This window comes from Mixophyes fleayi, chromosome 2 (assembly GCF_038048845.1).
Source record: "Mixophyes fleayi isolate aMixFle1 chromosome 2, aMixFle1.hap1, whole genome shotgun sequence".
In the NCBI taxonomy this organism is placed as follows: domain Eukaryota; kingdom Metazoa; phylum Chordata; class Amphibia; order Anura; family Limnodynastidae; genus Mixophyes; species Mixophyes fleayi.
In genome coordinates this window covers 62362347-62388795 of record NC_134403.1, presented here as the reverse complement: position 1 = coordinate 62388795, position 26449 = coordinate 62362347, and the positions used below count along the sequence as shown (strand labels likewise).

Sequence of the window (26449 nt, the reverse complement as noted above, 5' to 3'; positions counted from 1 at the left end):
GCATTCACACAGTTGTGGTATTAAACAAGATTGACAATCGTTTTTTTCATGCATTTGATTTCTTATTGGCTCAGAGCACAGTGTGTCTACAGAGCTGTGAAGTTAGTAATGTTCCCTGCTCAGTGCCACACACATACAGTAGGTAACTGTGCACCTTCTATCCTGAGGGAGGTACTGCATCACGCTCCAGGTTCCCTGACGTCTTTTGGGTGTCACAAGAATGCTATTTTTCTCCCTCTTTCTACTCCTCTCTTTGAGATTTGCTACACATGTTGTTTACAAAGTTATTTACTGGCAAATGTATGACGAGTGATTACATCCTCTAGTGAGGTTTTATTTCAGTATCCATTACTAGGTAGCAATGTTCTTACTAATGTAAACTTAGAAGGTGCATTGTATAAGTGGCTCTTGATTATTATTATTTTTCAGGGGAGGAGCACTCCGCCCCTCACAGTTTTGTCTGTTCTGCATACGCTCATGCTCTAAGTATGGATTTGGGTAAAAAGTGGGATTTAGCAATTCCTGCCCCCTCTCTATCCAGCTTTAGGATTATGTAGAACCGATAATGGGTAAAAAGCTTATACTGCAAAGCATTGCTTGTCACTTTGCAGCGACGCGCTGGGCACGCCCTCTTTATTGGGGTTGTGTCGCACAAGCTGTTCTTCCTCAGCAGGGAAACAACCAGGAAAAATGGCTTTCAGTATTTTGCATCGTTTTTCATGCTGCCACGAAAAATGCTCCCTGTCATTTTTTTTTAAATAATTAAGCGTTTTTTAGACCTAGCACATGTATGAATCAGTTGTTTGATCCACCAGTGGCATCATCGGATCCACTCATATAATTAGGAAAGCACCTAAATTAAATTCTGCGTTTTTCTGGAAGAAAAACAGTGGAAAACCCTGTAACAACGGTGTTAATCCATCCATCTTCACACAGCAATTCTACTACAGAGGAGTGTGATGGTTAATAAATCACAATATCAAATAGTGTTTTTAATATCAAGTGTCCTATTTCCCCATCTCCTATAGTCCTGTGCCTCCTGCACACCACAATGCTGTTTTGTGCCACCTGTATTGAGCATTGCAGCCCCAAGCCTTCCTCCATCCCCCGACCTCACAGTACATCAGTGGTTAATGCTCTTTGCACATAAACAGTGGTGAAAATGTCCAGCTACTGTGGAGAACCAATGGGGAGGAGGCCCTGCTATTTCATCCAATGGATTCATACATGGTTTCACTTAGCGGCTGTAAGGCTGTGAAGCTGCAGTGGTTTGTATTGAAACCTTGCTGCTTTCATTTGTAGGTATAGCAGCAGTGCTTGTTGCTTTGTCGGGAGGCTGAAGCTGAGTGGTACACAAGGTGTGTTAGTGCTGTGCCATAGAATGGCATGAGCTGCAGGTGGTGGCCTTGTAGCCAGCACTTGGGCATTTCCCCTTAACATTATGCATAAGTTATTGGCTTCTAATGGTTTTCTCCTTGATGTCCAAATGGGATGGCTGTTTTATAAATGTTTGTTTCTCACAATGTCGTTGTTGTATGGGCCGCTATTGTCATGATTGTTGCCTAACAAGGATCCTTTGGGGGAACATATTCTTTATATCCTGTTCAATATAAAACACTTCTGTCACTACATTAATTAAAAGTATAACTGACAGAACCAATGGAGCTTCATGTTCTACATTTATAGCAGCTCCAGCCAAAGCAAACATCTTACATCCTGTTTCTCTAGGATTCAGTTGTTGAACTTTAATCTTTTAAATGTCAAATTCTCTCTCTCCCATTATTTTCCCCCTTGCTTCTACCTGTTCTGATCACTTGCAATAAAAGTCCTGCTGGCATATCCGTGAGATGTCCGTTCATATTCCTTTTATTGTACCACTACAGCTTAATGGCCTTTTTATAGTCTATCTTTTTATTTTTATTGTAATTGTTTGCAAACTAATAATAAGCCACAGCATTCACCAAGATTTACACAAACAGCCATGGTAGCCATTTTGCAAACCATTTTGAGGAGATTGTACATTATCACAAGGAACCAGTGACCTCACAGTAGCCCTTCTGTATAGACATGAATGAGGCACTAGTTGCTAGTGAATTGTTAGGCTGCGCCTTCATAAATATTGGTTCAGTTCACATAATGGCTGACACCAGTGTAGACAACTGGTCCCTCAAGAAAATTTAAATAATATGTGTCTGTATATATGTATATACTTATATATAATATAATGTGTGTGAACAGTATATGTTTTAGTTTCAGCTAGTCACAGATACTGCAATACTGCCAGTCAGCTCGATAGCCAAATGGCCAGATCACTGCATAATATGACCACGCACATGTCCTAATTTAGCAGTGATTCTCTCTTGACTCTGACCGAGCAGCATGATAACTTTTTTTGCTTCACTGGGAATTTTAGTGTGGCTGCCTTTTGTCAGTATTTCCTAATACACCCAGTAAAGATCCTATAAATTTCAAGTGTTGCGCTATTGTATGTTGCAACAATGTGTATCTATGTATGTGTATGTGTGTGTGTATGTATATGTATGTATGTATATATATATATATATATATATATGTGTAAAAAAAAATTCACACTGACAAAAGTATTTGTACGCTTGACCATTACGCCAACAGGGACTGTAAGGACATTGTGTTCAAATACATATACTTTAATATGGAATTGGTCCCCCTTTTGCACTCTTCTTGGAAGGCTTTTCACAAGATGTTGGAGCGTTTCTGTGGGAATTTGTGCCCATTCAATCTGTACAGCATTAATGAGGTCAGACACTGATGTTGGACGAGAAGGCCTGGCTCACAATCTCCGTTCCAGTTCATCCCAAAGGTGTTTGATGGGCTTGAGGTCAGGGCTCTGTGCAAGCCAGTGAAGTTCTTCTACACTGAACTCATCAAACCATGTCTTTGTAATCCTTGCATTGTGCACTGGGGAATAGAAAAGGGCCTTCCACAAAGTTGGAAGCATAGCATTGTCCAAAATGACTTGGAATGCTGAATCAATAAGATGCCCTTCAGTGGAGATAAGGGGCCTAGCCCAAACCCTGAAAAACAGCCATGAACCATTATCCCTCTTCCACCAAACTTCATAGATGGCATAACGCAGAGAGGCAGGTAATGTTCCCCCAGCATCTGCGAAACCCAGACTCTCTTGACTGCCAAACAGAGAAGCGTGATTCATCACTGCACAGAACACGTTTGTACTTCTCCACAGTCCAGTGTCTGTGTGCTTTGCACCAGTCCATCCAACATTTGGCATTGATCTTGGTGATGTGAGGCTTGCATGCAGCTGCTCGGCCATGGAAACCCATTCCATTAAGCTCCTGCAGCACAGTTTTTGTGCTTGCATTAATGCCAGTGGAAGTTCGGAGCTCTTCAGATATGGAATCAGCAGAGTGTTGGCGGCTTTTACACACCATGCGCCTGTCGAAGTCGTATAATTGGATGAACGAAAGTATATTGGTTAATATTGTTTTATCGTGCGATTGCACTCAGTATGCCACGCTACACGTGGCATGGCGTGATCACACGGTAAAATACGCACGCACACACTTGCACTACAACATTTAGTTATTTATATATTTCATATTTATATTGATTCCAATCCACAGTGATTTGTGAGCAGATAGTATTTAGTTTATTATTCGTTTATATATTATTATATGTACACTTTAGTGTTTATTTAAGGTTCAGGTTACAGGAAACATGTCATGTCTGGTATCATTTTAATCCCCTATTCATCAGCAGTTGTCTGGTTGCTTCGCCGAAGAGATCGCATATTGCATACTCTAGTTAGCGATGTTAGGGAATAAATGTTTAAAGACATACTGACTATAAAATTCTAATAGGCTAGTTGTAACTGGATTCTTGGTGGGAAAGTCAGAGCACAACCCCTGGAGAGATGACCCCCACATTTGGATATTTTGGTTTGAACTGGCCTATGACCTGCAGCACTCTGGACCTTTTTGATACATGAACCAGTAGGAGCAAGCCACACCGTCTGCAATGTTTTCACTGTAACACTGAGTGTATATAATACAGCTCTAACTGGCACTGGCCTCAGTCTTCTCTGACCACAGTATTCTGGGGTGAAGTACTGTGTGCTGGTACCAGTGGGAGTGCAGCTATCGCAGCGGTATGTATTTATCTTTTGGTATTGGCTGTACTGTATTGTAAAATTTAGCAGTTCAATACATAATTATATCTGCTAAAATAAATTACTTTGTGCTTTGGAAACACAATACAATCGCTTGGGCAATACTTATTTGAAAACGATAGAATTACTTTAATACGCCTTAACAGTCGTTGACCCCACTCTGTGATTTTACATTGCCTTCCACTTCGTGGTTGAGTTGCTGTTGTTCCTAAACACTTCTACTTTTAATAATATCACTTACAGTTGACTGTGGAAAATCCAGCAGGGATGAAGTTTCACAAACAGTCTTATTGCAAAGGTGGCATCCTTTCACAGTACCATGCTTTAAGTCACTGAGTTCTTCAGAACGACCCATTTTGTATCACAAATGTTAGCAAACTGAGACTGCATGGCTAGGTGCTTGATTTTATTCACCTCTGGCAACGGATCTGATTGAAACGCCTCAATTCAGTAATTAACAGGTGTGGCCAAATACTTTTGTCCATATAGTGTGTGTGTGTGTGTGTATATGTGTATCTATAAAAGTTATGTTAAATTAGCCGACCATTTGAAAACGAAAGAAGGGGGTAAGCAGCCCCTTCCTCATAAAGCCCCCATTCCATCCTATATTGTGCTCTTTGGCTCTGGGTTCATCTGGAGGGCATGCACTTGATGGTTTTCAGCTACAAGACCCCATCTTTTGTAGTCATTCTAACATGTATTTGCTATTTTTATTGAGACCTAAAGAGTTGGTATTATTCACAGAAAATATAGCCACAGTGCAGTGTCTGGTTGTATCCTTCACACTGATTTACTTTACTGTGGGGTGAAAAACTTGATGCCTCTAAAATCACATTTCTCCAGTGCGTTACCTCGGACTGCAGTAAAACTGAGGTAAATTCAATTAACTTACTTAATTGTGCATCATTTCTAGTTTCTAGCTCTCCCTTTTTAAATGTGACATTAAATTTGATAATTAAATATCTTACCCGTTACTACATATGGTTAGGTTCCTGAGCTAATCACTATTTTTCTTTTTTCAAACTTCAATGGTTTTTGTTTGATTTGGAGTTTTGTGCTTTTATTTTTTTGTTATTTCTCTGCTACTCAAGGAATCCTGGTTAATTCTATGACACAATGTTTGCTTCGTTGATTCACTATATATTTTTTGAAGTGTTACAATACCACAAGCCTACAATATTGCTGCTAATCCTATAGTCCAGCTGTAGCAACACTCGCAAGTAAGTTTCCAAAATTAAATGAAAATACTCCCAGAGTAAAATAGAGGTTGAGCTCCACTTTTTGTTTAGTTTACCAGTGGATTTAGTAGAAAACATGTAGTGATCGTTCTATATGACCAGCTGTCGTAGTGCAGTTTTGTGGGTTGGTGGAAAATTGTACTTTATTACTAATAATATATTGAAATGCTGAAAAGATGACGTGTGCGTTGCAGCATTATTAATATTGTTCTTTAATTCACGGAAGAGTGCATGCAGCAATCCGTGGAATGGGTGTTATGAGCTGATCTCCATTTCCTCTCCCCTTCCTGCCTGTCTACAAGACAAACACCAGCTGAGAGCTGTTAACTGAGCACTCAGATAACGCGTTACACAAACCTTGCTTCAGCCCTGCCATATGGATCTCTTCTCATACCTGGAACAGTTCATTATGGAGCCTTAAGGTTCGTACAGTATTGCCATTTTTTAGGGATGAAATTGACAAATGTTAAACTCTTTTATTTATAGAGTTGTTTATAAGTCAGCAAAGTTGTGTGTAGAAAGCATGTGTAATACATTACCACTGCTGAGACATGGCAGCTTATGTTGGTCTACCCATAGGTGGGCATCCTGCAGCATCCAAGCTGTTGCCAAACAAAATTACCCATGATGCTTAGCAGGTAGTGCTCTTAGCATGTATTGGCGCTTGTATGAGTGGAAGTTAGCGCCTGCACTGCTTGCTATGTGAAATATATATAAGCACCCTAAAATAAGCAGGTGTACAACATGCCTGTTTGCTACCTGTGGTTTTTAAGATGGATTTAATTTAAAGAGTATTTTTCATTTAAAAAAGGGGGAATATAATACTAGGTAGAGAAGCCTCCACTTGATTCAGTTATATTGCAGATCTTTTTTTTTTGTTATCAATCAGTTAATTTACTGTTTTATTTATTGTTAAATTCCCGTTTTATGTTTTCATGAGACCAGGAAAAATTGGTGTAAAACTCAGCAAAATCTATAAAATGAGATTATTTACAATTGACCCCAGTAATATTTCCACATGGGGGACTTTCCATGGGGAAAAACAAATTTGTAAAGTAAATTGAGAACTGTAAATGTATAAAAAAAATCTAATCTGAACAAAGATAAACAAACAGTCCAGAGTTACTTTGCTAAATTTTTCCTTCAATATAAAAGGACTGTGTAAATGTGTTTATTTTGTGGTCTTGTTTATGAGAAAATATTGTAATAGTTGCTGCTATCAGCTGTCTCCTGACCTTTGTTAGTCTTTATGTTATTTTTCTCTGAGGGAAACTATAGGCTTGTTGCAGGGTGTGTTGGAGACAAAGTTTATGTACAGTATTATAATTGGCTAAATTGCTGAAACAAATACCTGGAATAATAGTACAATATTACTGAAATGAAGGTGCCCATGCAGGAAAACAGGTGTAAGGTTTTACTGCTTCTTGTGGGGTACATGAATGATCTAATATGTTGCAGTCTAATCCAAAAGACAGTTGAAAAGTTTGTATTCATATTTCATCCGCTGCTTAAAAATTCTGTGTATGTGTCGGCAGCTGGAACAATCAGAATTCAGTAATATTTTAATTGGGGATGCTTGCTGAATGGTGTTAATGATTTTTGGAGACTTATGAACACCAGGTTTGGGTATAAGAGGCCGTATACCCAGGGCTGGTGCTAAGGTCCATGGCGCCCTAGGCAAAATCGGCACCCTCTCTCCCCCCCCCCCCCCGCAAAAATCGGCGCCTTCCTCCCCCCTCACCCCGTCTTTTCTTACCTTGTCTCACCACCGCCGCCTCTCTGCTCCATCTCCTCCACTCCACTCACTGACACTAGTAAGTGGAGGGGAGGAGACGGAGACGGAGCAGAGAGGCAGCGGTGGTAAGCAATAGCCTCTTCCCCCCCCCCCTCGCCATGCATCTGAATGCTGTGCGGCGGCCGTGACAGGTATGGTCAGCGGTCGCCGCACAGTTTTAAAATTAATTTCCAGTTCTGTGCGCTCTCCAGGCGCCCTCCAGAGCCCGGCGCCCTAGGCAAGTGCCTACCCTTGCCTAATGGGAGCGCCGGGCCTGCGTATACCTGTACGTGGCCTAGAAAGATTGTGGAGAATCACTGAAACATCTGAAATGAAATTTTCCTAAAGTACAACAGATTGTTTAGCATTAACCTTACACTCCAATACAGCTCTTTGTGGTTTTTTTTGTTTTTTTTTAAAGTATTACCTCCCGACTAAATTGCTGACCACTTCCTCCCCCTACACACATCTTTAGGGAGGTGTCATAAATGGGTCTTGTAGACATACGTCCAAACTTTGGGACTAGGCTGCCCCTTACCTCCACTCATCAAACACCCATTCATTGCTACACGAATGGCAGGTACTGCCAGGCTCTGTAGGGCAGCAGTGAACGGATATACAACCAGCTTTCCGAGTGGCGGGACATAAATGCCCACGGTCATAGAGGTAGGACAGAGCCCCCAATTCTGGACTGTCGCACCCAGATCAAAAGGCCTGGGAGGGGGAGAGGGATTCCTAGAGGTCAGAAATCTAGGAATGTGGTCATATGGGCAAATGGGATGTCATTGTCCCTGCCCCTATGAATGAATCCACCAATTTACAAGGTGCATTTCTTCAAAGCCAGTGGGCCAAGCTCGGTATTTTCTGTCTGCTTCTATTAGTTATGTGTATACAGTAGTTATTTCATGTAATACACAGCATTTCAAAAACAATAATGCAAAATGTTCAGTAGATAAGGAGCAGAGTAAAAATGAGGTAAATGTAAATTAGTGTGCACCTAGAGTTCTGCAATGTCTTTAATGCATGACCCTGCACACTCACTGCTTGTAGCGTTATGAGGCAGTGATGATTCTGCTGGTAATCCATAGCAATTGCATTTACCCTTTTCCCAGTAGATAACAGCATTTCAACGATCTGTGTTATCTGCAGTAGAAATAAAAAGTCAGCGCAATGGAAAACCCAGACAGTGTTATATTGTTATATTAGATTGTTTGTGTGCCTTATACGTAGTGATTGTAAGCTCTCACTGAATACGACAGCAGCACAAATAACCATGGTGTGTGAGCCCCTTCAATGATTTGGTTAAAGATCATAACATTTTTGCATCCATGGGAAGCTTTAGAAGATTGGAGGGTGAAGATGACCACTATCATTTATTAGCGTGTAGCTTTGACCTTGCCTTATATGGGACTAAATGCACCTAAAATATACCAGGACAACATGGAATCATTAGAACTCTTTATTGTTGGAAACCAGCACACAGGGCTGTAGAGTTCAGTAGGTTGGAGTCACTCATGAAAACTTGCCTGTTGGTCAGTGATGGTTGATTAGTTTGATCATATCTCCTTCCTCCGCTATGTAGTCTGTTGTTGGTGATCTTTGCACCACTGAACTCGCAAATGTACATTTCCTGGTGCGATGAGCGGTTCATGATCCTGGAATATGCACCTCTGCTCACTGTTTTCCCATGCAAGCTCCACCTTAGGCATTATTGCTTATAGAAAAAATATTAGCAAGTTCAGCTGTCTTGCTCACTGAAGTTCCTGCCAAATGCACCCAAACAATCCCCCATCTTTTTATCTTTAAAACTGTCCATGATCTATGAAAACATGTTTTTAATTGGACAGAATAAACCATTCACGAGAGCAGTACCCAGAGTATAATTAAGTACCATCTATAGGGGTGCACAAGACTGTAGAATTACCAGTGTAAACAATACTGGTAAGATTGTGTGCTGGGGCATGATACAAGATATTGCAGGAGATGGACTGTTTAATCTATAAATTGCTCAAATTATATAATGTTACATCTAAACATGAGCACCGATTCCACCAGCTGCCTGGTCTGTCATCACTGCTCTACCACTTGGACAGATGGGCAGACCGAGCATTGCTGATGATATAGAAACTACTCGGCAGTAGAATTTGGTGAGATACGGTTTCTCTTTCCTCTAATAATTATGAATCTTTACTGTGCGTTTAACATTAGCTTAGCCTTGGTTTTGGCTGTCAGAAGTCTTGGAAAGTGACATTTAAATTCCAAATGTTTGGCGATTAGAAGATTGTTAACTGAGATGACGTACAACATTCAAGTATTCTGAAATTAGAGGTTCATTACCGGTAATAAGCATTACATTCATCAATATGTTAATGTTTAAACATCCTTCAGTGTCCATTTATTACTTAATCAGAAACATCCCACTTAATATAATGGCTTTTTGATTTAAATTAGATTCTCTACAGGATTAGTCATGGAGCATTAAAATCATATATTTTTATTCAAATAAATTACAGGTAGTTATAATAGGCTACAACTATATTTAACAAAGATATTGTGATAGAGCTCAGTGTACATGTTGGCTCTTAAGTATTCACATTATGGGATAGTGTGCGGAGCTTTGCTTGTGTCCAGTTTATCGCCCATATACATTGAATTCGTTATCCACTTGAGTTCCCACGATTATCACAGAGATGTCTGTGCTGTTCCTATGATTCTGGTATTTCTGTACTGCTGTAATTTCACTTCTGTAACCACCAAGGTTTGTGTTTTAAAGATACTGTTAGTTTAAACCAGAATATGCTATGTCGGGATTTTCTGAGAGGTGGAGGGAATGTGGAGCCTCTGAGAGGCGTTGCCACAGCATTTAGGATGAGTATAAATAGAAGGAGGTAGCAGTAGTCGTGGTGATGAGGGAATGGATAAGAGTTTTAGTTGCTTCCTTCTTTTGTAAGAAAAGGACGTATTCTAGCAATATTTAGAAGGTGGAGGCAACAGAGACTTGATGTCAGTCAATGGTTGACACTAAGGCAGCGGACTTGTGAGGACGATTTGAAGGTAATTGGTGGAAGGAGTGAAGATTATAAGCTGTGTTTGGGATATGTTGAGCTTTAGGTAGCAATGGCACCTCCATGTGGATATAGCAGAAAGAGAGTTGATGGTACAGAAGGAGAAGAATGGTAGATATAGGTCTTATCAGTATAGAGGTGATCCTAGAGGTCAAACAAGTAAATTAGTTCACCTAAAGAGGAGGTGTACAAGGGGCCAAAAACAGTGCTTTGTAGGACCCCACGTTGGCTGTTCCTGGCAAAGAATAAGTCCAGTCTTATCTGTTTTTATGTTTCCCCAAGTCTCCGTCATTGCCCCAGCTCTGTTCGATGAGAGCGGGGTCCTCTAGTTGTGTATAACAGACCATAAAGCCGAGAGTAGGTGGTGGGGCCAATGGGGCATGAAGCATAAAGGAGCAGGGGGCTGCAGGGGAGTGCTTGGAAGACCGAAGAGAGCTCTGCCTATCTATCACTTGGTTAAACGCATTGTTGTAGTAGTCTGCCTGGATTAACTAAATTGGAAATACTACCAGAGTATGACCTACTTTACCAGCACTTACCGGCATCTCTTAGGCTGCTATTTTAAGTGAAAGATCATATTCTCAAGATCAGGAAAAGTACACTTTATTCTTTGTTCATGTGGCCATAGTTGTGACTTGCAGTAGAAGGATCAGGAAGGAACGAATGTATAAGAAATTACTTGTTGAAGTTAAATAGCTTGAACCGCAGCTATTCAAAAAGTAGGGGGTGAGAAGAAATCCATTTAGGACTATTTATTTATTTTATTTTATTTATTTTTTTACAGTCTTCGGAGAGCTTTTAAGGACAGACTAGGCATATATAAATATACATGTAACAAAGTGACAACTGTGATTGTGCCATTTTAGAAACTATTGGTGGATTAGTAATATTAAAAAGCATATAAAACATTGACATGACCCATTCTTGCCTTAATCAATAGTTGGCCCACTTGTTTCCAATTGCAATGACATTGACAGAATAAAATGGCTGATGTTATAAAGCCGCTTTGCAAAGTGATTGACCTCTTTTAAAACATAACAATTCCCCACTCCTTCCCCCTGACTAACATTTTGGTACATGCGGCCAGGAAGGTGACTGATAAAAAGCAGCATCTGCTTGGGTGGATTGCGAAAGTTTTCCATTCAGGAGTGGATTTCTATTGGCAAGGATTATTAGACATTACTACTATTATATATTGCTATATATATATAACCTCAGGTTATTGTAGGCTAGTTGGAAATACTCTATTAGAACATTCTATAACAAGTGGAGAACTCCGTCAACAGGATCAATAGAAATGGCCCCCACAGGTTAGGCTCTAGCAGTAATATTTAAGGCACCTTGGCTACTGCAATTTGTCCAGCCCTAATATAAATTTAGTAAAATCAATGTAATTTTACTAGTATGAATGATCTGTTTAACTTTGACAACTTATACAAGTATAATTGTGATTGTTTTCCTTTAAAATATTGAAAGGTTTAATGTTAAAAATAAATAAATTATCTCAATGTTTTGTTGTATACTTTCATTTGTAGAATGTTTACTTAGAGTATTCACAGAAGCTTCAGGTACTGAATGTTTTGTCAATCTAGGGTTCCATCTGATTTGAGCGTTAAGATTTTTTCCCTTGTAACTCTCAAGACATGCATTTGAGAGTTTATTTTAAAGTTGCATTACCATGTAGGAAAACCTTTAGTGTGCACCCTCTATCTCGTCTGAGCATCAGGAGCTGCACCGTGCAGTTATATTGCCTGCGACTGTGCTGTCTCTCTCAGCCCCGGCCAAAAATGATGGTAGATGTGTGAGTGGGTGGACCAATCACAAGCCACAATCAAGAGGATGCGGCTTGTGGTTGGTCCTCCCCGCTCACAACCACAGCCTCCCACTTCCCCAGCGACCAGTATTTAACAATGTTGAGCTTTATTAATTTGCAGATCCAGTGTTACAGAATTTACATGGCCTCAGGAAAAATGGCTGCATCTAGCCATACCCTGTGCTCTGCTTGGAGTAGGGGAGCATGTTAAAGAACTATTTTCCTAGGTGATAGTGTAGCTTAAAAGGGGGACAAAGCCCTAACATATTGTGTTGTTGGTGGTGACATGTAGTCCAATGGTCACATAATACTAGTCCATGGGCCTGTGCCCCACTAGCATGAATATGCACAAGATGAAGCACCCATTATTACAAATAATGTGTCTTTGCTGGTGTTTGTAATATAACATTGTTTCTCCCTTTTTCTTCTACAATGTGCGGATTACCTGGTCCCATGTGTTGCTCTATTGTGGGTTAGATTTAGAAACTGAAACTACTTAAGTTTTTACCTGGAGAATAGGTTTTGTGCTCTGCCATGTTTCAAGTCCTAGAGATGGAACCCCTCATTATTCTGCTACTCTGGTCAGTGGAATTTGTATATAAAACAAAGTTTGGGGTTTATTTCAGTCATAACTCTGCTGCCACAATTGTACAGGGAATTTCTGTTCAACACAGTCTCTGTCTTTGGACATAACTGTATATTTTGATGTACTCGACTATGATTCCCCTGTAACAGGTTCCTCTCACTAGTGATGCATCACAATACAATGTAAACAGCACCGAGGACAGAGAAGAGTTGAATATGAGCTTTTTGCAATGGTATATTGGGCTGTAATTGGTTAATGTTTGCAGCATAGTAATGTGCGTTCCAAGGGACATGTGAAAATGGTTAATGGAGAGTTTAGCTTCAAACAAATGACTGTGATAAATGAGTCTTGAGACATCCCCTATGATGTAAATGTGAAGCAATTATGTACCACCCTCTTTGTAACGTGATTAATGCTGATCATTACACCCAGACATCTGTGAGAGGAGAGTAAATATTTAAAGAGAGGTATTGTGCACAACTGCTGAAACCGGTAAAGGACAATAAATTTTCCAGGTGACAACATTTGCAAATAAGTTTATTGATCCCTGACTTCCATCTCCCTAGCTGATCCGAGAGGCCCTTTCTAAACCAGTCATTTGTAGACACAGAACATTTAGAGAAGGACTAATTCTGGCTTTAGAACACCAACCACAGAAATGAGAGAAGCTTTTTTGCTGGATGCACATAAGCAGAGTATTGCTATAAATGGCTTACTCTTACTGATAAATTCTCAATTACAAATCCATTTCTTATTCTGTAAACATAAAATCTTAGATGGTGAATACAATACCTAGTCCTCAAAGTTTATATAACCTTTTTAAAAATGTTAACACCCAAGTGATGTTATGATGTTTGTAGCCTGTAAATGTTTCTATAAACTGAGTAGTGATGTTACAACTTCAGGAGCACATTACGGATCAGTGTTTCTCCTATATATTGGTCATGAAGTGCCTGAGTGACGCTTGCACAGAGTAAAGTGATAAGATGTGGGCTACACCAATATAGGGGGGGATTCAGCCAATGCACTAGGACCCAGTGACGTTCCTGGGGCACTTCAGTAACAATATGCATAAGGCATCGGCTCCTAGTGGGGCAGCACGGTGGCTCAGTGGTTAGCACTTCTGCCTTACAGCACTGGGGTCATGAGTTCAATTCCCGTCCATGGCCTTATCTGTGTGGAGTTTGTATATTCTCCCCGTGTTTGCGTGGGTTTCCTCCGGGTGCTTCGGGTTCCTCCCACACTCTAAAAACATACTGGTAGGTTAATTGGCTGCTATCAAAAATTGACCCTAGTCTGTCTTGCTGTCTGTCTGTGTGTGTGTGTAATGTTAGGGCATTTAGACTGTAAGCTCCAATGGGGCAGGGACTGATGTGAATGAGTTCTCTGTACAGCGCTGCGGAATCAGTGGTGCTATATAAATAAATGGTATGATGATGATGATGATGATAGTGTGCTGCCTACATTTGCACAGCTATTGGTTCTGCCCAGGAATGGGTGCATCCTCAGTGTGTGGTTGAGACATGTTCAGCGTTCAATGAGAATGCTTGTGTAGGAATATAAAAATACGCCTTGAAGTCAAATGTCATGTATAAAAGTCTGTGACCATGTGACATTATATGGTTATAGACTTCTGTGGTAACTACTAATGTTAATGTGGGTTATAGTAGGTGATATTCTTCCAATCTGCCTATGTGTTTGACTTGATAATGAATCCATTGGGTTCCATCTTCATTTATTAACTTCATTGTTTGTTTGTTTTTGTTATCATGGACTGCAAGTTAATAGGTGGCAAAACAGACATGTTCATACGAGTGAAAGCAAAATGCCACCATTAGCATTAGCACCCAAAAGCATGAAAGGAATTTAAATTATTTTCTGTGACAATTAAGTGTGAAATCAATTTTAATATTTTTTTACAAAAGTTTTCTGTGATGGTTTCAACCAGCAATTTATTTAATGCTTCAAATTAACAGCAAAAACGTACACAAGCACAAATACCCTTAATCTTCCTGAAATCAGGTTCTCTGCAGTGTTCCAACGTAATGAGCTGTTTACCTGTGAATAATGGAAAATTAAATTATCTGCAGTTTACCTATTCTATGAATAGTTTGTGAGATATTGTATCTGTGTATTTATAAAAAAATGCCAACACTGTTATCAGCAGCTTAATTGATTTTGGAATTGGAAAAACTTTCCATAACTGCAAGTTAATACTGTGCTCAAGTATAGTTGTTTAACAATTAAATATAAATGTGTTTTGAAACTGATAAACAGATTTTAGCAGAAAGATTTAAAAGTGATTTTATTGTTTTTTTGCTTTTCATGTGAGCGGAGCTTTGGCAGATTATTCATCATAGTACTTGGTGAACTTGCCAGGATTAGGCCCCTTCTCACCCATGACGCTAATAAAACTCTTATCCACTCTCTCACTATCTCTCACCTTGACTACCGCAATCCCTTCCTGTCTGGCCTCCCTCTCACCCTCCCCTTTCCACTTTAATCCATCCTCAACGCTGCGGCAAATTATTCCTCTGCTGTTGCTTCCCAGCTCTGCCAAGCTCTACACTGGTTCCTCATTGCCTATAGAATCCAATTCAATCTCCTTACCATCAAGTTCCCCTCCACCCCATACATTTTCAAACTCCCCAATACAAACTCCCTCACACCTTCTCTGTTCTGCAGCGACCGATCTCCAAACTCCCTACTAATAACCACATCACTCTCCCGCTTCCAAGACATCTCCTGCGCTGTTACAGGTCTTTGCAACACGCTCCCACGTCCAATCAAACTCTCCGCTAGCCTCCAGTGCATGAAATGCTCCAACCTTGCCCCTCCCCAATAAGAGCAGGGCTCTTCTTCCTATTGGCTTGTCTGCTGTCACCTCCTCCAGCTGTACATTCCTTTTCTCCTGCATGTTATAAACCTTTCATATTAAGTCTTATGCAAAGTATTCTGCTTCCTTTGTTCTATGCTCTACTTCCCCACTGTATGGCACTGCAGATTTATGTGGCGTCTTGTAAATTAATGATTTATTCGAGGAATGCGGTCATAAAAGCTTATTTAAGGGACCCTTCCAAAATAAAAAATATTTTTTGTTAAATGATAAGGTCACATCATGAACATCTCCATTACTATTATTTTGTGTGTTTGCATTCCTTACATGTATTCTAATTTGATTATTAGTCTTCTCCCCCCCCCCTCCCCCCATTCCCTTGATAATAATGGCTAAACAACCTGTGGTATCTGCAGCATCATCAGGCAATTGGCCAATAATCAAGTATGTGGTTCCAACGCCATGCCCAAAGGTAATTCTATAGCATCATTGTCAGATATGTTGGTAAATTATGAGTTTGATCATAGGTGATGCTATTGGGCTCATTTTTCAACTGCACTTACTGACCAAGTGGTGCTGGAAGTAATCTGGTTGCTCAGCCCAAGCCTCGCGAGACCAGGTCTTGTCCAAATGGGTCACTCACTTGTGATGTCCAAGATATTGCCCTGTGTGGCTGCCCTAAGATTCCTATTATTTTGTGTTTTGGGCTTGGCTTCCCCCAGATATCTGGCATGTTAAAGTGGGCAGCAGATTCTGATTCTAAAACCCTATATCGATAGACTGCATTAAAAAAAAAAAATTGCATTGAACATAGCGTGATATTTATTCCTGTCCACCAATTGTACATCTTTGTTTGTTGCTTTAGGTTTCATCGCATCAGAGAGTAGATCTATGTTCAATTGAATGATGGGCAGGAGCTCCTGCCAGACTGGTACTGCCATTAACAGCCACCAGTTACAGTAATGTGCCTGGGAGCTGAGTGAGTTAGTTGTCAAACACACGATCAGCACAATAAAGAGATCAATGTGTCGCTGCCACCCTGATGGAACCCTGGTGGTATTGTGATCTGACCAGAGATTTCCTCCAAAAAGTGGTTGACCCAATGAAAGTCACTACTGCACACCAAGCAATCACTTGTAATAGTGAGCGACGTCTCGCTGGCAACTGGGATTTGATCACTATTACAAGTGGTCTTAAATGCTGAGATGCAGGGACACCTGGAAGAGTTCCTACTGCACCCCTTCTAAAATAAAATTTATATGTGAATAGAATTCAGCGGTACAAAAAAAGAAAGGTTGTGCCCCCTGAGAGCCTGAATGACACTGACGCTTTTCTTTAATGGGCGCTACATGCTCATACTTATATGCCATACAATATGAATGTTGCCCAAACCCTAAAAAAGCCAATCGCCTCAATTTTGTTGACTCGTCAATAGCCTTGTTACTCCCACCCGTTTACAGTCGCAGTATATTTTTAATAAACATTAAATAATACTCCTTTGTTGCTGGCCCTTGTGTAGAATAAAAATATCTGCTAGCCTTTTACTTCGAAGAACAAGCCATAATTTCGGATTATTGAAAGCTGTTGTACATTTAAGTTATGAAACACATGTAATAGATGCCGTGTTTTCTATCTCTCCTTCTCCTGTGTAGGGATTAAAGCCGATCTTGTAAATGTATGTTTTATCCATGATGGCTGAGCATCATCCTCCACCCCTGGACAGCACTCCGCTGCTAACAACTGAGATTCCTCTTCTTCCTGCACCTATTGTTAATGGAGAAGGCGCCCAACAGGTTAGAGATCATATGTTTATATTCTCCAATGTGTATGAGATTGGCATTTCCAGCTAAAAGTGTCATGTATCATATACCGCTCTGTCTTAAATCAATGTAGTTTTGCACAATTTTGTATCTCTCGATCTTTATGATCGTGACAATCCCTCTTATAAGTTATGGTATAATTAAGATGTTGTTAACCTATTTCCAATACAAGCTGGACTTGGCCATTTAAAGTGGCCTGTGCGGGGTTACAGGTTCTAAGTGATTTAATTGGCTGTGTTCTCCGATATGTTCAGCTGGAAGATTCTGTCCAGTCCAGTAAAGCAGATTGGAAGTATTATTTTCAGCTTTTTTTTTTACTTGGACTGGACAATCTGAGTCCTCTGCAGGAGGAGCTGCAGTCACATAAATGCAGCGGCAAAGGGGCTGGGCAGGGGGGCATCTGCTCCCCAGGTCGGTCCCATAGTGGGCTATTTTGGGCTGGGTCACTGGGCCACCTGCATTTTTTTTTTCCTTTAAAATGTTCCTAATAGGCTGCTGAGTTGAGTCTTACCCCCCTGGACTAAAATTTGTCAGCCCTCCCCTGCATAAATGGCGTGTGTTACCTTCAAACACACTACCTGCAACGGCTGGTCAGGACATAGAGACCTTGCTTCCTCATTGGTCTCCTATATTCCAGATATAACAGGTCTGGTGTCCCTTATATATACTGTAGTCTGAGCTGGGGCAGAAGGGAGATTAGCTTTATAGGCCGCGGTCTCTGAAAGAAATACCTGTCCAATTTTTTCACCAGGGTTGTGGAGTTTCTCTGCTCTCTAAGACCCCACACGGACATCTATAAAGGTAGGGAGAAGGCACAGCCAAGTGGTTTTACCTAAAATGAATGAGATGGTTTTTTTACTGGATGCTGTTAGTGATCATATTCACACTAGTGAATTTACATATTTAGGCTTTTATATTAATATTTATTGTTTGGATAAATGGTAAAATTAGACCATAAATACTGTATAAACCCTATTTAGATTGCAAAAGGCCATATTATATTGGGTCAGCAATGTGCCAAGACATTGTACACCTACAGTCCATAGGTATGAGCAGGGGTGAAACAATCATTACCTAGAAAACCTGACTTTTCAGCATTTTTGTGAACTGCATGACCATCTTGAAAATAATTCCTGGGTGTGATATTTTGCATTCTTGTTTTACAATGATATTGCCTTAGTCTGTGTTATCGGACAGTACTAATATGCTAATGCTGTTATCTGTAATAGGTGGTAGTGTGTGTGTAGCAGCACGGTGTCCTCCACCTAGTCAGACTAGAACACAAGACAGATACTAAGCTTGTTGGTTGCCGTGCAGTGCTTTGTGTGGTGTCTTGTAGGTGGATTAGTGGTGATGTAGAGCCGTAGGGAGGAGCTGGAAATAAGATTAGTTGTGAGAAGGAAGATACTGTTTAAGGCTATGGAAAAAGTACAAGTGTTAAGTACTGTGCTGATTAGCTTTTACGATAGTTCTAGAATTGAGTTGGTAGGGGCAATAAGGTGTCACACACCAGGCTCTCAGGTCCTGTCAGTAACCTCTCCGCTGTCTTACCAAGCTGTCCCTGCGGTCCTCAGGCTCTTCTGGTTTCAGATCTCTCTGCAAGATGCTGCCCAGTCTGTCTCCACTCCAGAATCAGGGTATGGGCGCTGCCATCTTTGATTCGATCACCTGATGCATCTCAGCCAATCAGGGGATAGCAGCCTCCACTTCAGGTTTTCCTCCAAAACCAGTTCCTGGGAGTTGCCATCTTTGATATAGTCACCTGATCCATTTCAGCAACTCAAGAGTGCTGCTTCTGCCCAGCTGGCTGCAGTCTCCAGTCAGGAATCAACAACTAGTATAAAAGAACTTCCTGGAGCCCTTACCTGTTGCCAGTGCAATGTTGTTTTTTCCAAATGCCAACCTGGTTCCCAGCAGTCTGCAGTCTTTCCTATTTGTTCCAGCTTGGACAGTACAGTCTGCATTCCGGCTCCAGCATTCCAGCATCATTCCGGTTCCAGCATTCCAGCATCATTCCAGTTCCAGCATTCCAGCACTATTCCGGTTCCATTCCACTTCTGGCATTCTGGTTATATTCCGGTTCCAGCATTATTCCGGTTCCGCTTCGATTCCAGCATTCCAGTTCCATCCCGGTTCCACTCCCGTTCAGCAGTCCAGTTCCTGCCTGGTCTCCTCTGCTAGTCTATTACCACCTGTACCAGTCCTTTCATCTACATGCAAAGGAACATAATCGGGCCACCCAGCTTTGTGTATCAAGTCACCAGACTAAGTCCAGAGAAACCAAACAGTCTGGGTGCAGACAGATCCTCAAGCATGACAGAAATGAGAGTTAAGGTAGAAATCTGGTATAGAATTTGGTACATAATATATAACTGAGGAGGGGAAGGGTAAATGGCAGGGTTAGAAAATTGTGTGGGTATATAAGTAGAATTGGAAATATTTTTCGCTATAGGAGGAATAGCAACAGAAAACTATAATGTAAATGGCTCTGATTAGAAGGCTGATATGAATAATGGACAAGTATATACTGGTACTTGTCAGAGTTGTGCAGTAAGTGAATAGAGAAGTAGGTGGGAGGACGACAGGAATGACTGTTGATGACTGAAAGTATCGGAGTTTGAGAGAAGCTCATAGTGGGTGGTGTGCAGGCCAGGTAGGGGCTAGACATTATGGGTAATTAACAGCATTAGCCTATTAGTACTGTCCGATAACACATAGACTAAGGCAATATCATTGTAAAACAAGAATGCAAAAGTTCACACCCAGGAATGGTTTCAAGATGGTCATGCAGTTTACAAAAATGCTGAAAAGTCAGGTTTTCTAGGTAATGATTTCCGAGGAAACTTGTTGCGTTTCACCCCTGCTCCTACCTATGACTGAAGGCATACAATGTTCCGGCACATTGCTGACCCAATATAATATGACATCTTTCAATCTAAATAGGGTTTATAATATACAGTATTTATGGTCTAATTTTACCGTTTATTTATCCAAACAATAAATATTTATATAAAAGCCTAATATGTAAATTCACTAGTGTGAATATGATCCTTAACGGCATCCAGTAAAGAAAAGAACTGCGGAGAACTGTGATGGTGCAGCCAGTGGGTAGAGTTAGTGATGTAGAGTAAAGAATGACCGTGGTAATGAGTGACAGCAAGTGTAATGTAATAGTGGCAGATAATGGGTTATAATACCCTAAATGTAATGAAATGAAAATAAGCATAAAAATGAAAACAAATGAAGTAAAAGATAAAAAAAAAATGATAGATGACCGAAAATAGTTAAAGAAGAAAATAACAAAGATAGCCGATAAAACCATAAATAATAGTAAATCAATATTAAAAAAAATAAAAAAATAAAAATATATATATATATATATATATATATATATATATATATATATATATATATATATATATGTATATATATATAATATATATATAATATGAGCACAATAACTAAATATAAATAGTAGACAATCTGTAGGATAAAGCATACATAGCCAGGAGACTCCCATGGGATGTATGGAGTGTTCCACCAGTCTGTGGCTTCCTCAGTGTTTCTTTGTCAGTCTATGTGTTGCTGGATCATGGTCTGCCAAGCTAGACTTTCTCTTCATCCCATCAATGTGTAAAAGATTGGTTATCTGAGGTGGTCTTATTTTCTGTCCCTTCACTGATTCTATGGAAGAGCACTGAGTGGCAGATTGCCAGGAGACGGCAAGGTTCTGCCCTTGTAACATTACTTCACTTGCTTCATTGTGCTGATAGTGTATTCTGGTTTATGTTCCACTGAGTTCACAATCTAATTTGTTGACTGAGAGGGGTGACGTGCAAGGGATCACAAACTGCGTACAAGGGAATGAAATGTGTTTTTCTTGATTCAGATTCAGGGCCTTATTGTATATTAAAAGTTAAATAGATCTGGCTGTGTACGCTTGCTACTTCCAATTTCTGTCACTGATATATAACGAGCAGAGCCAGCCAAAGCAGCCGTTTTTCAGTAGATTTAAAGACAGGAAGTTTGCTGTGCATCAGAAAATGCATCTCCCCCTCCCCCCCCCACAATCACACCTTTCTTTTAAATATATATAGATTTGTGATTGTTTCTTGTACTGGTACTTTTTCCCTACAGACCAGCTTATGCTCATTACATATTCATTATGTAGGTAATATTTCAATATTACATTGATTTACAGACCATTTGTCCAAAGAGTTGAAATGGTTTAGAATCTGCATTTCACTAAGCTTTGTCGTGTTACAATATTAATAGGTCTGAGAGTGTTTCCCCTTCTCTGATAATCTGTGATAATAAATAATGTTTGTGTCTTTACTTAGTGCATGCCGCTAGCACTTGTTTATAAGGGGGTTTCACCTTCACCTGATGAATTTCTGCCCTCTGTTACTTATAATACATTGGCTACCATTGTATGTACCCAGAAGGCAGCTTTGGGTCATGTCCAAGGGCAACAACATTAAAACCCCTGCTGGTGATTAAGGCTGGCACGGCATCCTTTCACTAGTTCTCTAACCCCAATAACAGCATGCAAACTGATATGAGGATGGAACCTATTGGTTTTAATGGCCATCCTTCTTGATATTACAAGGGCTTGAACATTGATTATACTTTCTGTTGACCAGTTTCATGGTCTTGTTTATGTTTCTCATACAGGAATTGACTTCGTACTATATATATTACTACTATAGTATGTTTTTAGTACATGATTAGTATAATGGTTGAAAATAACTTAATTTGGAGTACAAACTTTGTTCTTTGCATATTTTAACCCTGTGTTCCGTACTCACAGACCCATGACCGATCACTATCCGGATAGAATGATCGTCAAGGCAACACCTAACGACACGTACAATGTCCACCAGATTAGTGGTCATACTAGATGCGTAAATGTTCTCATGGTTACAAGAAGTACTGCGCATGTCAGCCTGCAATCAGTGTTTCTATAGTTACACCACCAACTACGCATGTCTGTTTAGGTCTGGAGAAATGCTGGTTTTCTGGTTCCCATGGTTGCGATGACCTTTAGGGTTGTGACGATGGTATTGGACACTAAAACCTTTGTGGTTGTGTAATATCTGTATTTATTTAGAGCCTGAAAAAGCAGTCATTTGGTTTGACTGGATTTATTAAAAAAAATCCTTTTCTTTGCAACTAAAGAATAAAAGTGCTGTCCTTATATACTATATCTATACTATGGATACTATATGTGAATTAAACAACTTTTAATTTGCATACAGAAGGTCTAAATTACTGTAGGAAACAGTAGCATAGTTGACATGCAATATTAGTGGTTAAGTACATAGTGATAAAAACTAACTTCTTGTTTGTTTTTTTTGTATATAACAATTTGGCCGAATATGAAACTGTAACTAACTGCATGATTATACGTCAACGCTCCACATAACAAAATGTTTTTTTGTTTATGCCACTTTACAGTGTAAATGGATGCCACACTTCATCTTATATTCTTAGCCTTAGCTATCATGCTGATCTTTCTTATCCAGTAAGCCAGTGGTTCCCAAATTTTTTCAGTTTGCGGCACCCTTAGTCTCTATAAAAGTAGTTGGGTCAAAATAGCGTAATAAGTATTTAGGTCAGGTCAGAAATACTTAAATGACAGAAAATATAGTAAGTTGTTTGCAAAAATAATATACATAAATCCAAGGGAAAAGAATATTTTAGCAAAATTTTTCAGTTATATTTCTGTCAAAGAATAATTGACAGCTAATATTAAGAGGCATAAGATCAAACAAAATAAAACTTGTACAAAAATCATCACACTGTGCCCCTTCACCTTTACACTGTGCCCCTTCACCTTTACACTGTGCCCCTTCACCTTTACACTGTGCCCCTTCACCTTTACACTGTGCCCCTTCACCTTTACACTGTGCCCCTTCACCTTTACACTGTGCCCCTTCACCTTTACACTGTGCCCCTTCACCTTTACACTGTGCCCCCACTCTGTGCGCGCCCCCTCCTTCCTCCACGCACACTCTGTGCGCGCCCCCTCCTTCCTCCACGCACACTCTGTGCGCGCCCCCTCCTTTCTCCACGCACACTCTGTGCGCGCCCCCTCCTTCCTCCACGCACACTCTGTGCGCGCCCCCTCCTTTCTCCACGCACACTCTGTGCGCGCCCCCTCCACGCACACTCTTTGCGCGCCCCCTTCTTCCTCCACGCACACTCTGTGCGTGCCCCCTCCTTCCTCCACGCACACTCTGTGCGCGCCCCCTCCTTCCCTTTCTTTACTTACCATACTTGGCCTTCTTTCTTCTTTCGTCACAGGGGTGCCGCAGCCAGGAAGAAAACCCCCCCCACAAAACTTACCAATCCTGCCGCGCCTGGGACCCAGCATCCTCCTCTCTCCTGCCGCTTCTCACTGAATATGTCTGACGTGATGACGTCACGCCTGACATTCAGTGAGAAGCGAGGAAGGAGAAGGATGCCGGGTCCTGGGCACCGCCGGATTGATAAGCTTTGTGGGTTTTTGTTTCTTCCTGGCCGCGGCACCCCTGGGAGCCGCGGCGCACACTTTAGGAACCACTGCATTAAGCCATGATGTCCTCCTATATACAGAGTGTATAATTAAATTTTCTGACGTGAGTAATACAGAGAAGAGGGTGGAATATGTGTGATTAAGGAGTAAAATCATCATCACCTTTTATTTAGGGTGACTAGTCCACTGGATGTACATTTAAAATCAATTGCAGATACCATTTATGTAAGTTGCCTTTGTTTTATTAAAGTAAGTTGCTTTGTTTATTCACTGGACTTGTGTGTTCATTTGCTGGCTTTGTGCGTTCAATCACTGGTCGTTTCTGCACCTCTCTTGTTTTTTGGTTGTGCAATTCTAACTTTTACTTCAGTCTTTAAGTCAAAATTGTATTTTAAAAGTAGCCATAGTAATGATGATGGTTTGTGTGTCAAATTTGTTTTTATGTATCTTCTACATACACCCTTAACCGTTCATTCACTGTACAGAGACTATTACAGTCTACAGAAAAGAGGAGTTTGATACATGAGGTTAAGTGTCATATCGTGCATATTGGTTCAGGCAGATTGCAGTGGGAAGAAATGGCTAGTCCAGGGGTAGGCAATCTGCGGCTCTCCAGGTGTTGTGAAACTACAAGTCCCAGCATGCTTTGCCAGTAGATCACCAGCAGATAGGTGGCAAGGCATGCTGGGATTTGTAGTTTCGCAACACCTGGAGAGCCGCAGGTTGCCTACCCCTGGGCTAGTCGGTCTATATGACCCAGTCACACGGGGGTCAGAGGGTTTTGCTGTATAGAGGAGAGTAAATGTGAGTTTGTGTGAAATGCGTAGTGTGGTATTTCGGGTAGAAAACGCAGGGAGGTTAAGTAGGTGGTTTGGCAATTTGATAAGCTTGTCTGAAGAGTTGAGTATTCAGGGAACACTTTGAATGTTGAGGGAGTTAGTTCCACAAAGTAGCTGCAACCTGAATAAAATCCTGAAAAGGGTGAGTGTGGATGAGAGGTGCAGATCTTGGCCTGAGCGAGAGTGCGAGTTGGGAGATATTTTGAGACAGAGGAAGGGATGTATGTTAGTACAGGTTTGTTAATAGGTTGTACATTACTAGAAGTATTTTATTTTGAATTATGTAAAATATATTTAACTAGTCCTCTTACAACTCTCTACCCTGAATGGTATTCCTTATCGAAACCAGCTGTGCTTTGATAATATACTCTGAAAATCATTCAGAAGTTAGTCTCTTAACTCTGTCCTATATCTGTAAATGTTTGTTCCACAGTACAAGACCAGCACAGATAAATACACTGGTCCGGCGGTTCCCAAACTGTGCGCCGCGGCTCCCAGGGGTGCCGAGGCGCTGTCACTGGTGTGCCGCGGGCCAGCCATAAAAAAACAAAAACACAGAAACTTACCAATCCGTCGGGCGCCGGGACCCAGCAGCCTCCTCTCTCCCGCAGCTGTCACTGAATATCGACGTCGGTAACAAGCTGCGGGAGAGAGGAGACTGCTGGGTCCGGGCGCCCGAAGGATTGGTAAGTTTCTGTGTGAGAGGGAGGGGGACAGCGGGGCAGAGGAGGGGGACAGCGGGGCAGAGGGGCAGTGGAGGGGGACAGCGCGTGAGAGGGGCAGTGGAGGGGGACAGCGCGTGAGAGGGGCAGTGGAGGGGGACAGCGCGTGAGAGGGGCAGTGGAGGGGGACAGCGCGTGAGAGGGGCAGTGGAGGGGGACAGCGCGTGAGAGGGGCAGTGGAGGGGGACAGCGCGTGAGAGGGGCAGTGGAGGGGGGCAGCGCGAGAGAGGGGCAGTGGAGGGGGGCAGCGCGAGAGAGGGGCAGTGGAGGGGGGCAGCGCGAGAGAGGGGCAGTGGAGGGGGACAGCGCGAGAGAGGGGCAGTGGAGGGGGACAGCGCGAGAGAGGGGCAGTGGAGGGGGGACACTGCGAGAGAGGGACAGTGGAGGGGGGACACTGCGAGAGAGGGCATAGGAGGGGGGACAGCGTGACAGAGGGCAGTGTGTCTGGATGCAGAGGGGGCATTTTTGCATACAACTAAATAAGTATTTCTGTCCTGACCTAAATACTTATTACAATTTTTTGACCCAACTACTTCTAAAACAGGACTGCTCAATAATTATTTTGGAGGGGTGCCTTGAAAAAATTTGGAGACTCTAAGGGTGCCGCGAACTGCAAAAGTTTGGGAACCACTGCACTGGTCTGTTAATGGCAGCAGACCTCCTCCTTTCTTTTCATTTTTTTTTTATTTTAAGATTCTTTTAAATAAGTTAGGATTAAAGCAAATACTGTGTATAAAACAATTGTGTAGCAAATAACTGTCCAAAATGCTCTATGGTTATTAAAAAAAGACAAACAAACATAAAAACTGTTTAATGTCGCTTGACTTGTACTTTGCTCTTCTCCTAAGCCAGGTCTGATGGAAAAAAAACTGCTTTCTAGTGCTAGGACACCAAACATTTCCTGTCCACACTGCTTTATAGCTATAGTGCTCACTGAGCTCCATACTTTTTAATGATCTCATTAACAAACAACTGTCAAAAATGCCTCATATCCATCCTTTATCAACAATGTTTAGTTTAGTGTTGCAGAACTGGTGTAAGGCAGAACAACCATAAAAACTACTTTAACACCGT

General features: G+C 41.2%; 1 protein-coding gene across 2 annotated transcripts in view; it reads left to right on the top strand.

Annotated features, from left to right (window-relative positions):
- Positions 1 to 26449, top strand: part of FNDC3A (fibronectin type III domain containing 3A) — a 189031-nt gene that overhangs the window by 10797 nt on the left and 151785 nt on the right. Inside the window, exons 1-2 of one of the 2 annotated variants that reach the window (XM_075199106.1) lie at positions 5730 to 5825; positions 17130 to 17270. In XM_075199106.1, coding sequence (XP_075055207.1) covers positions 17151 to 17270 — 120 coding nt within the window. In that variant the 5' untranslated portion in view covers positions 5730 to 5825; positions 17130 to 17150. Of the gene's footprint in view, positions 1 to 5729; positions 5826 to 17129; positions 17271 to 26449 lie in introns of those variants that run through there. The other variant, XM_075199105.1, reaches the window with a different exon arrangement.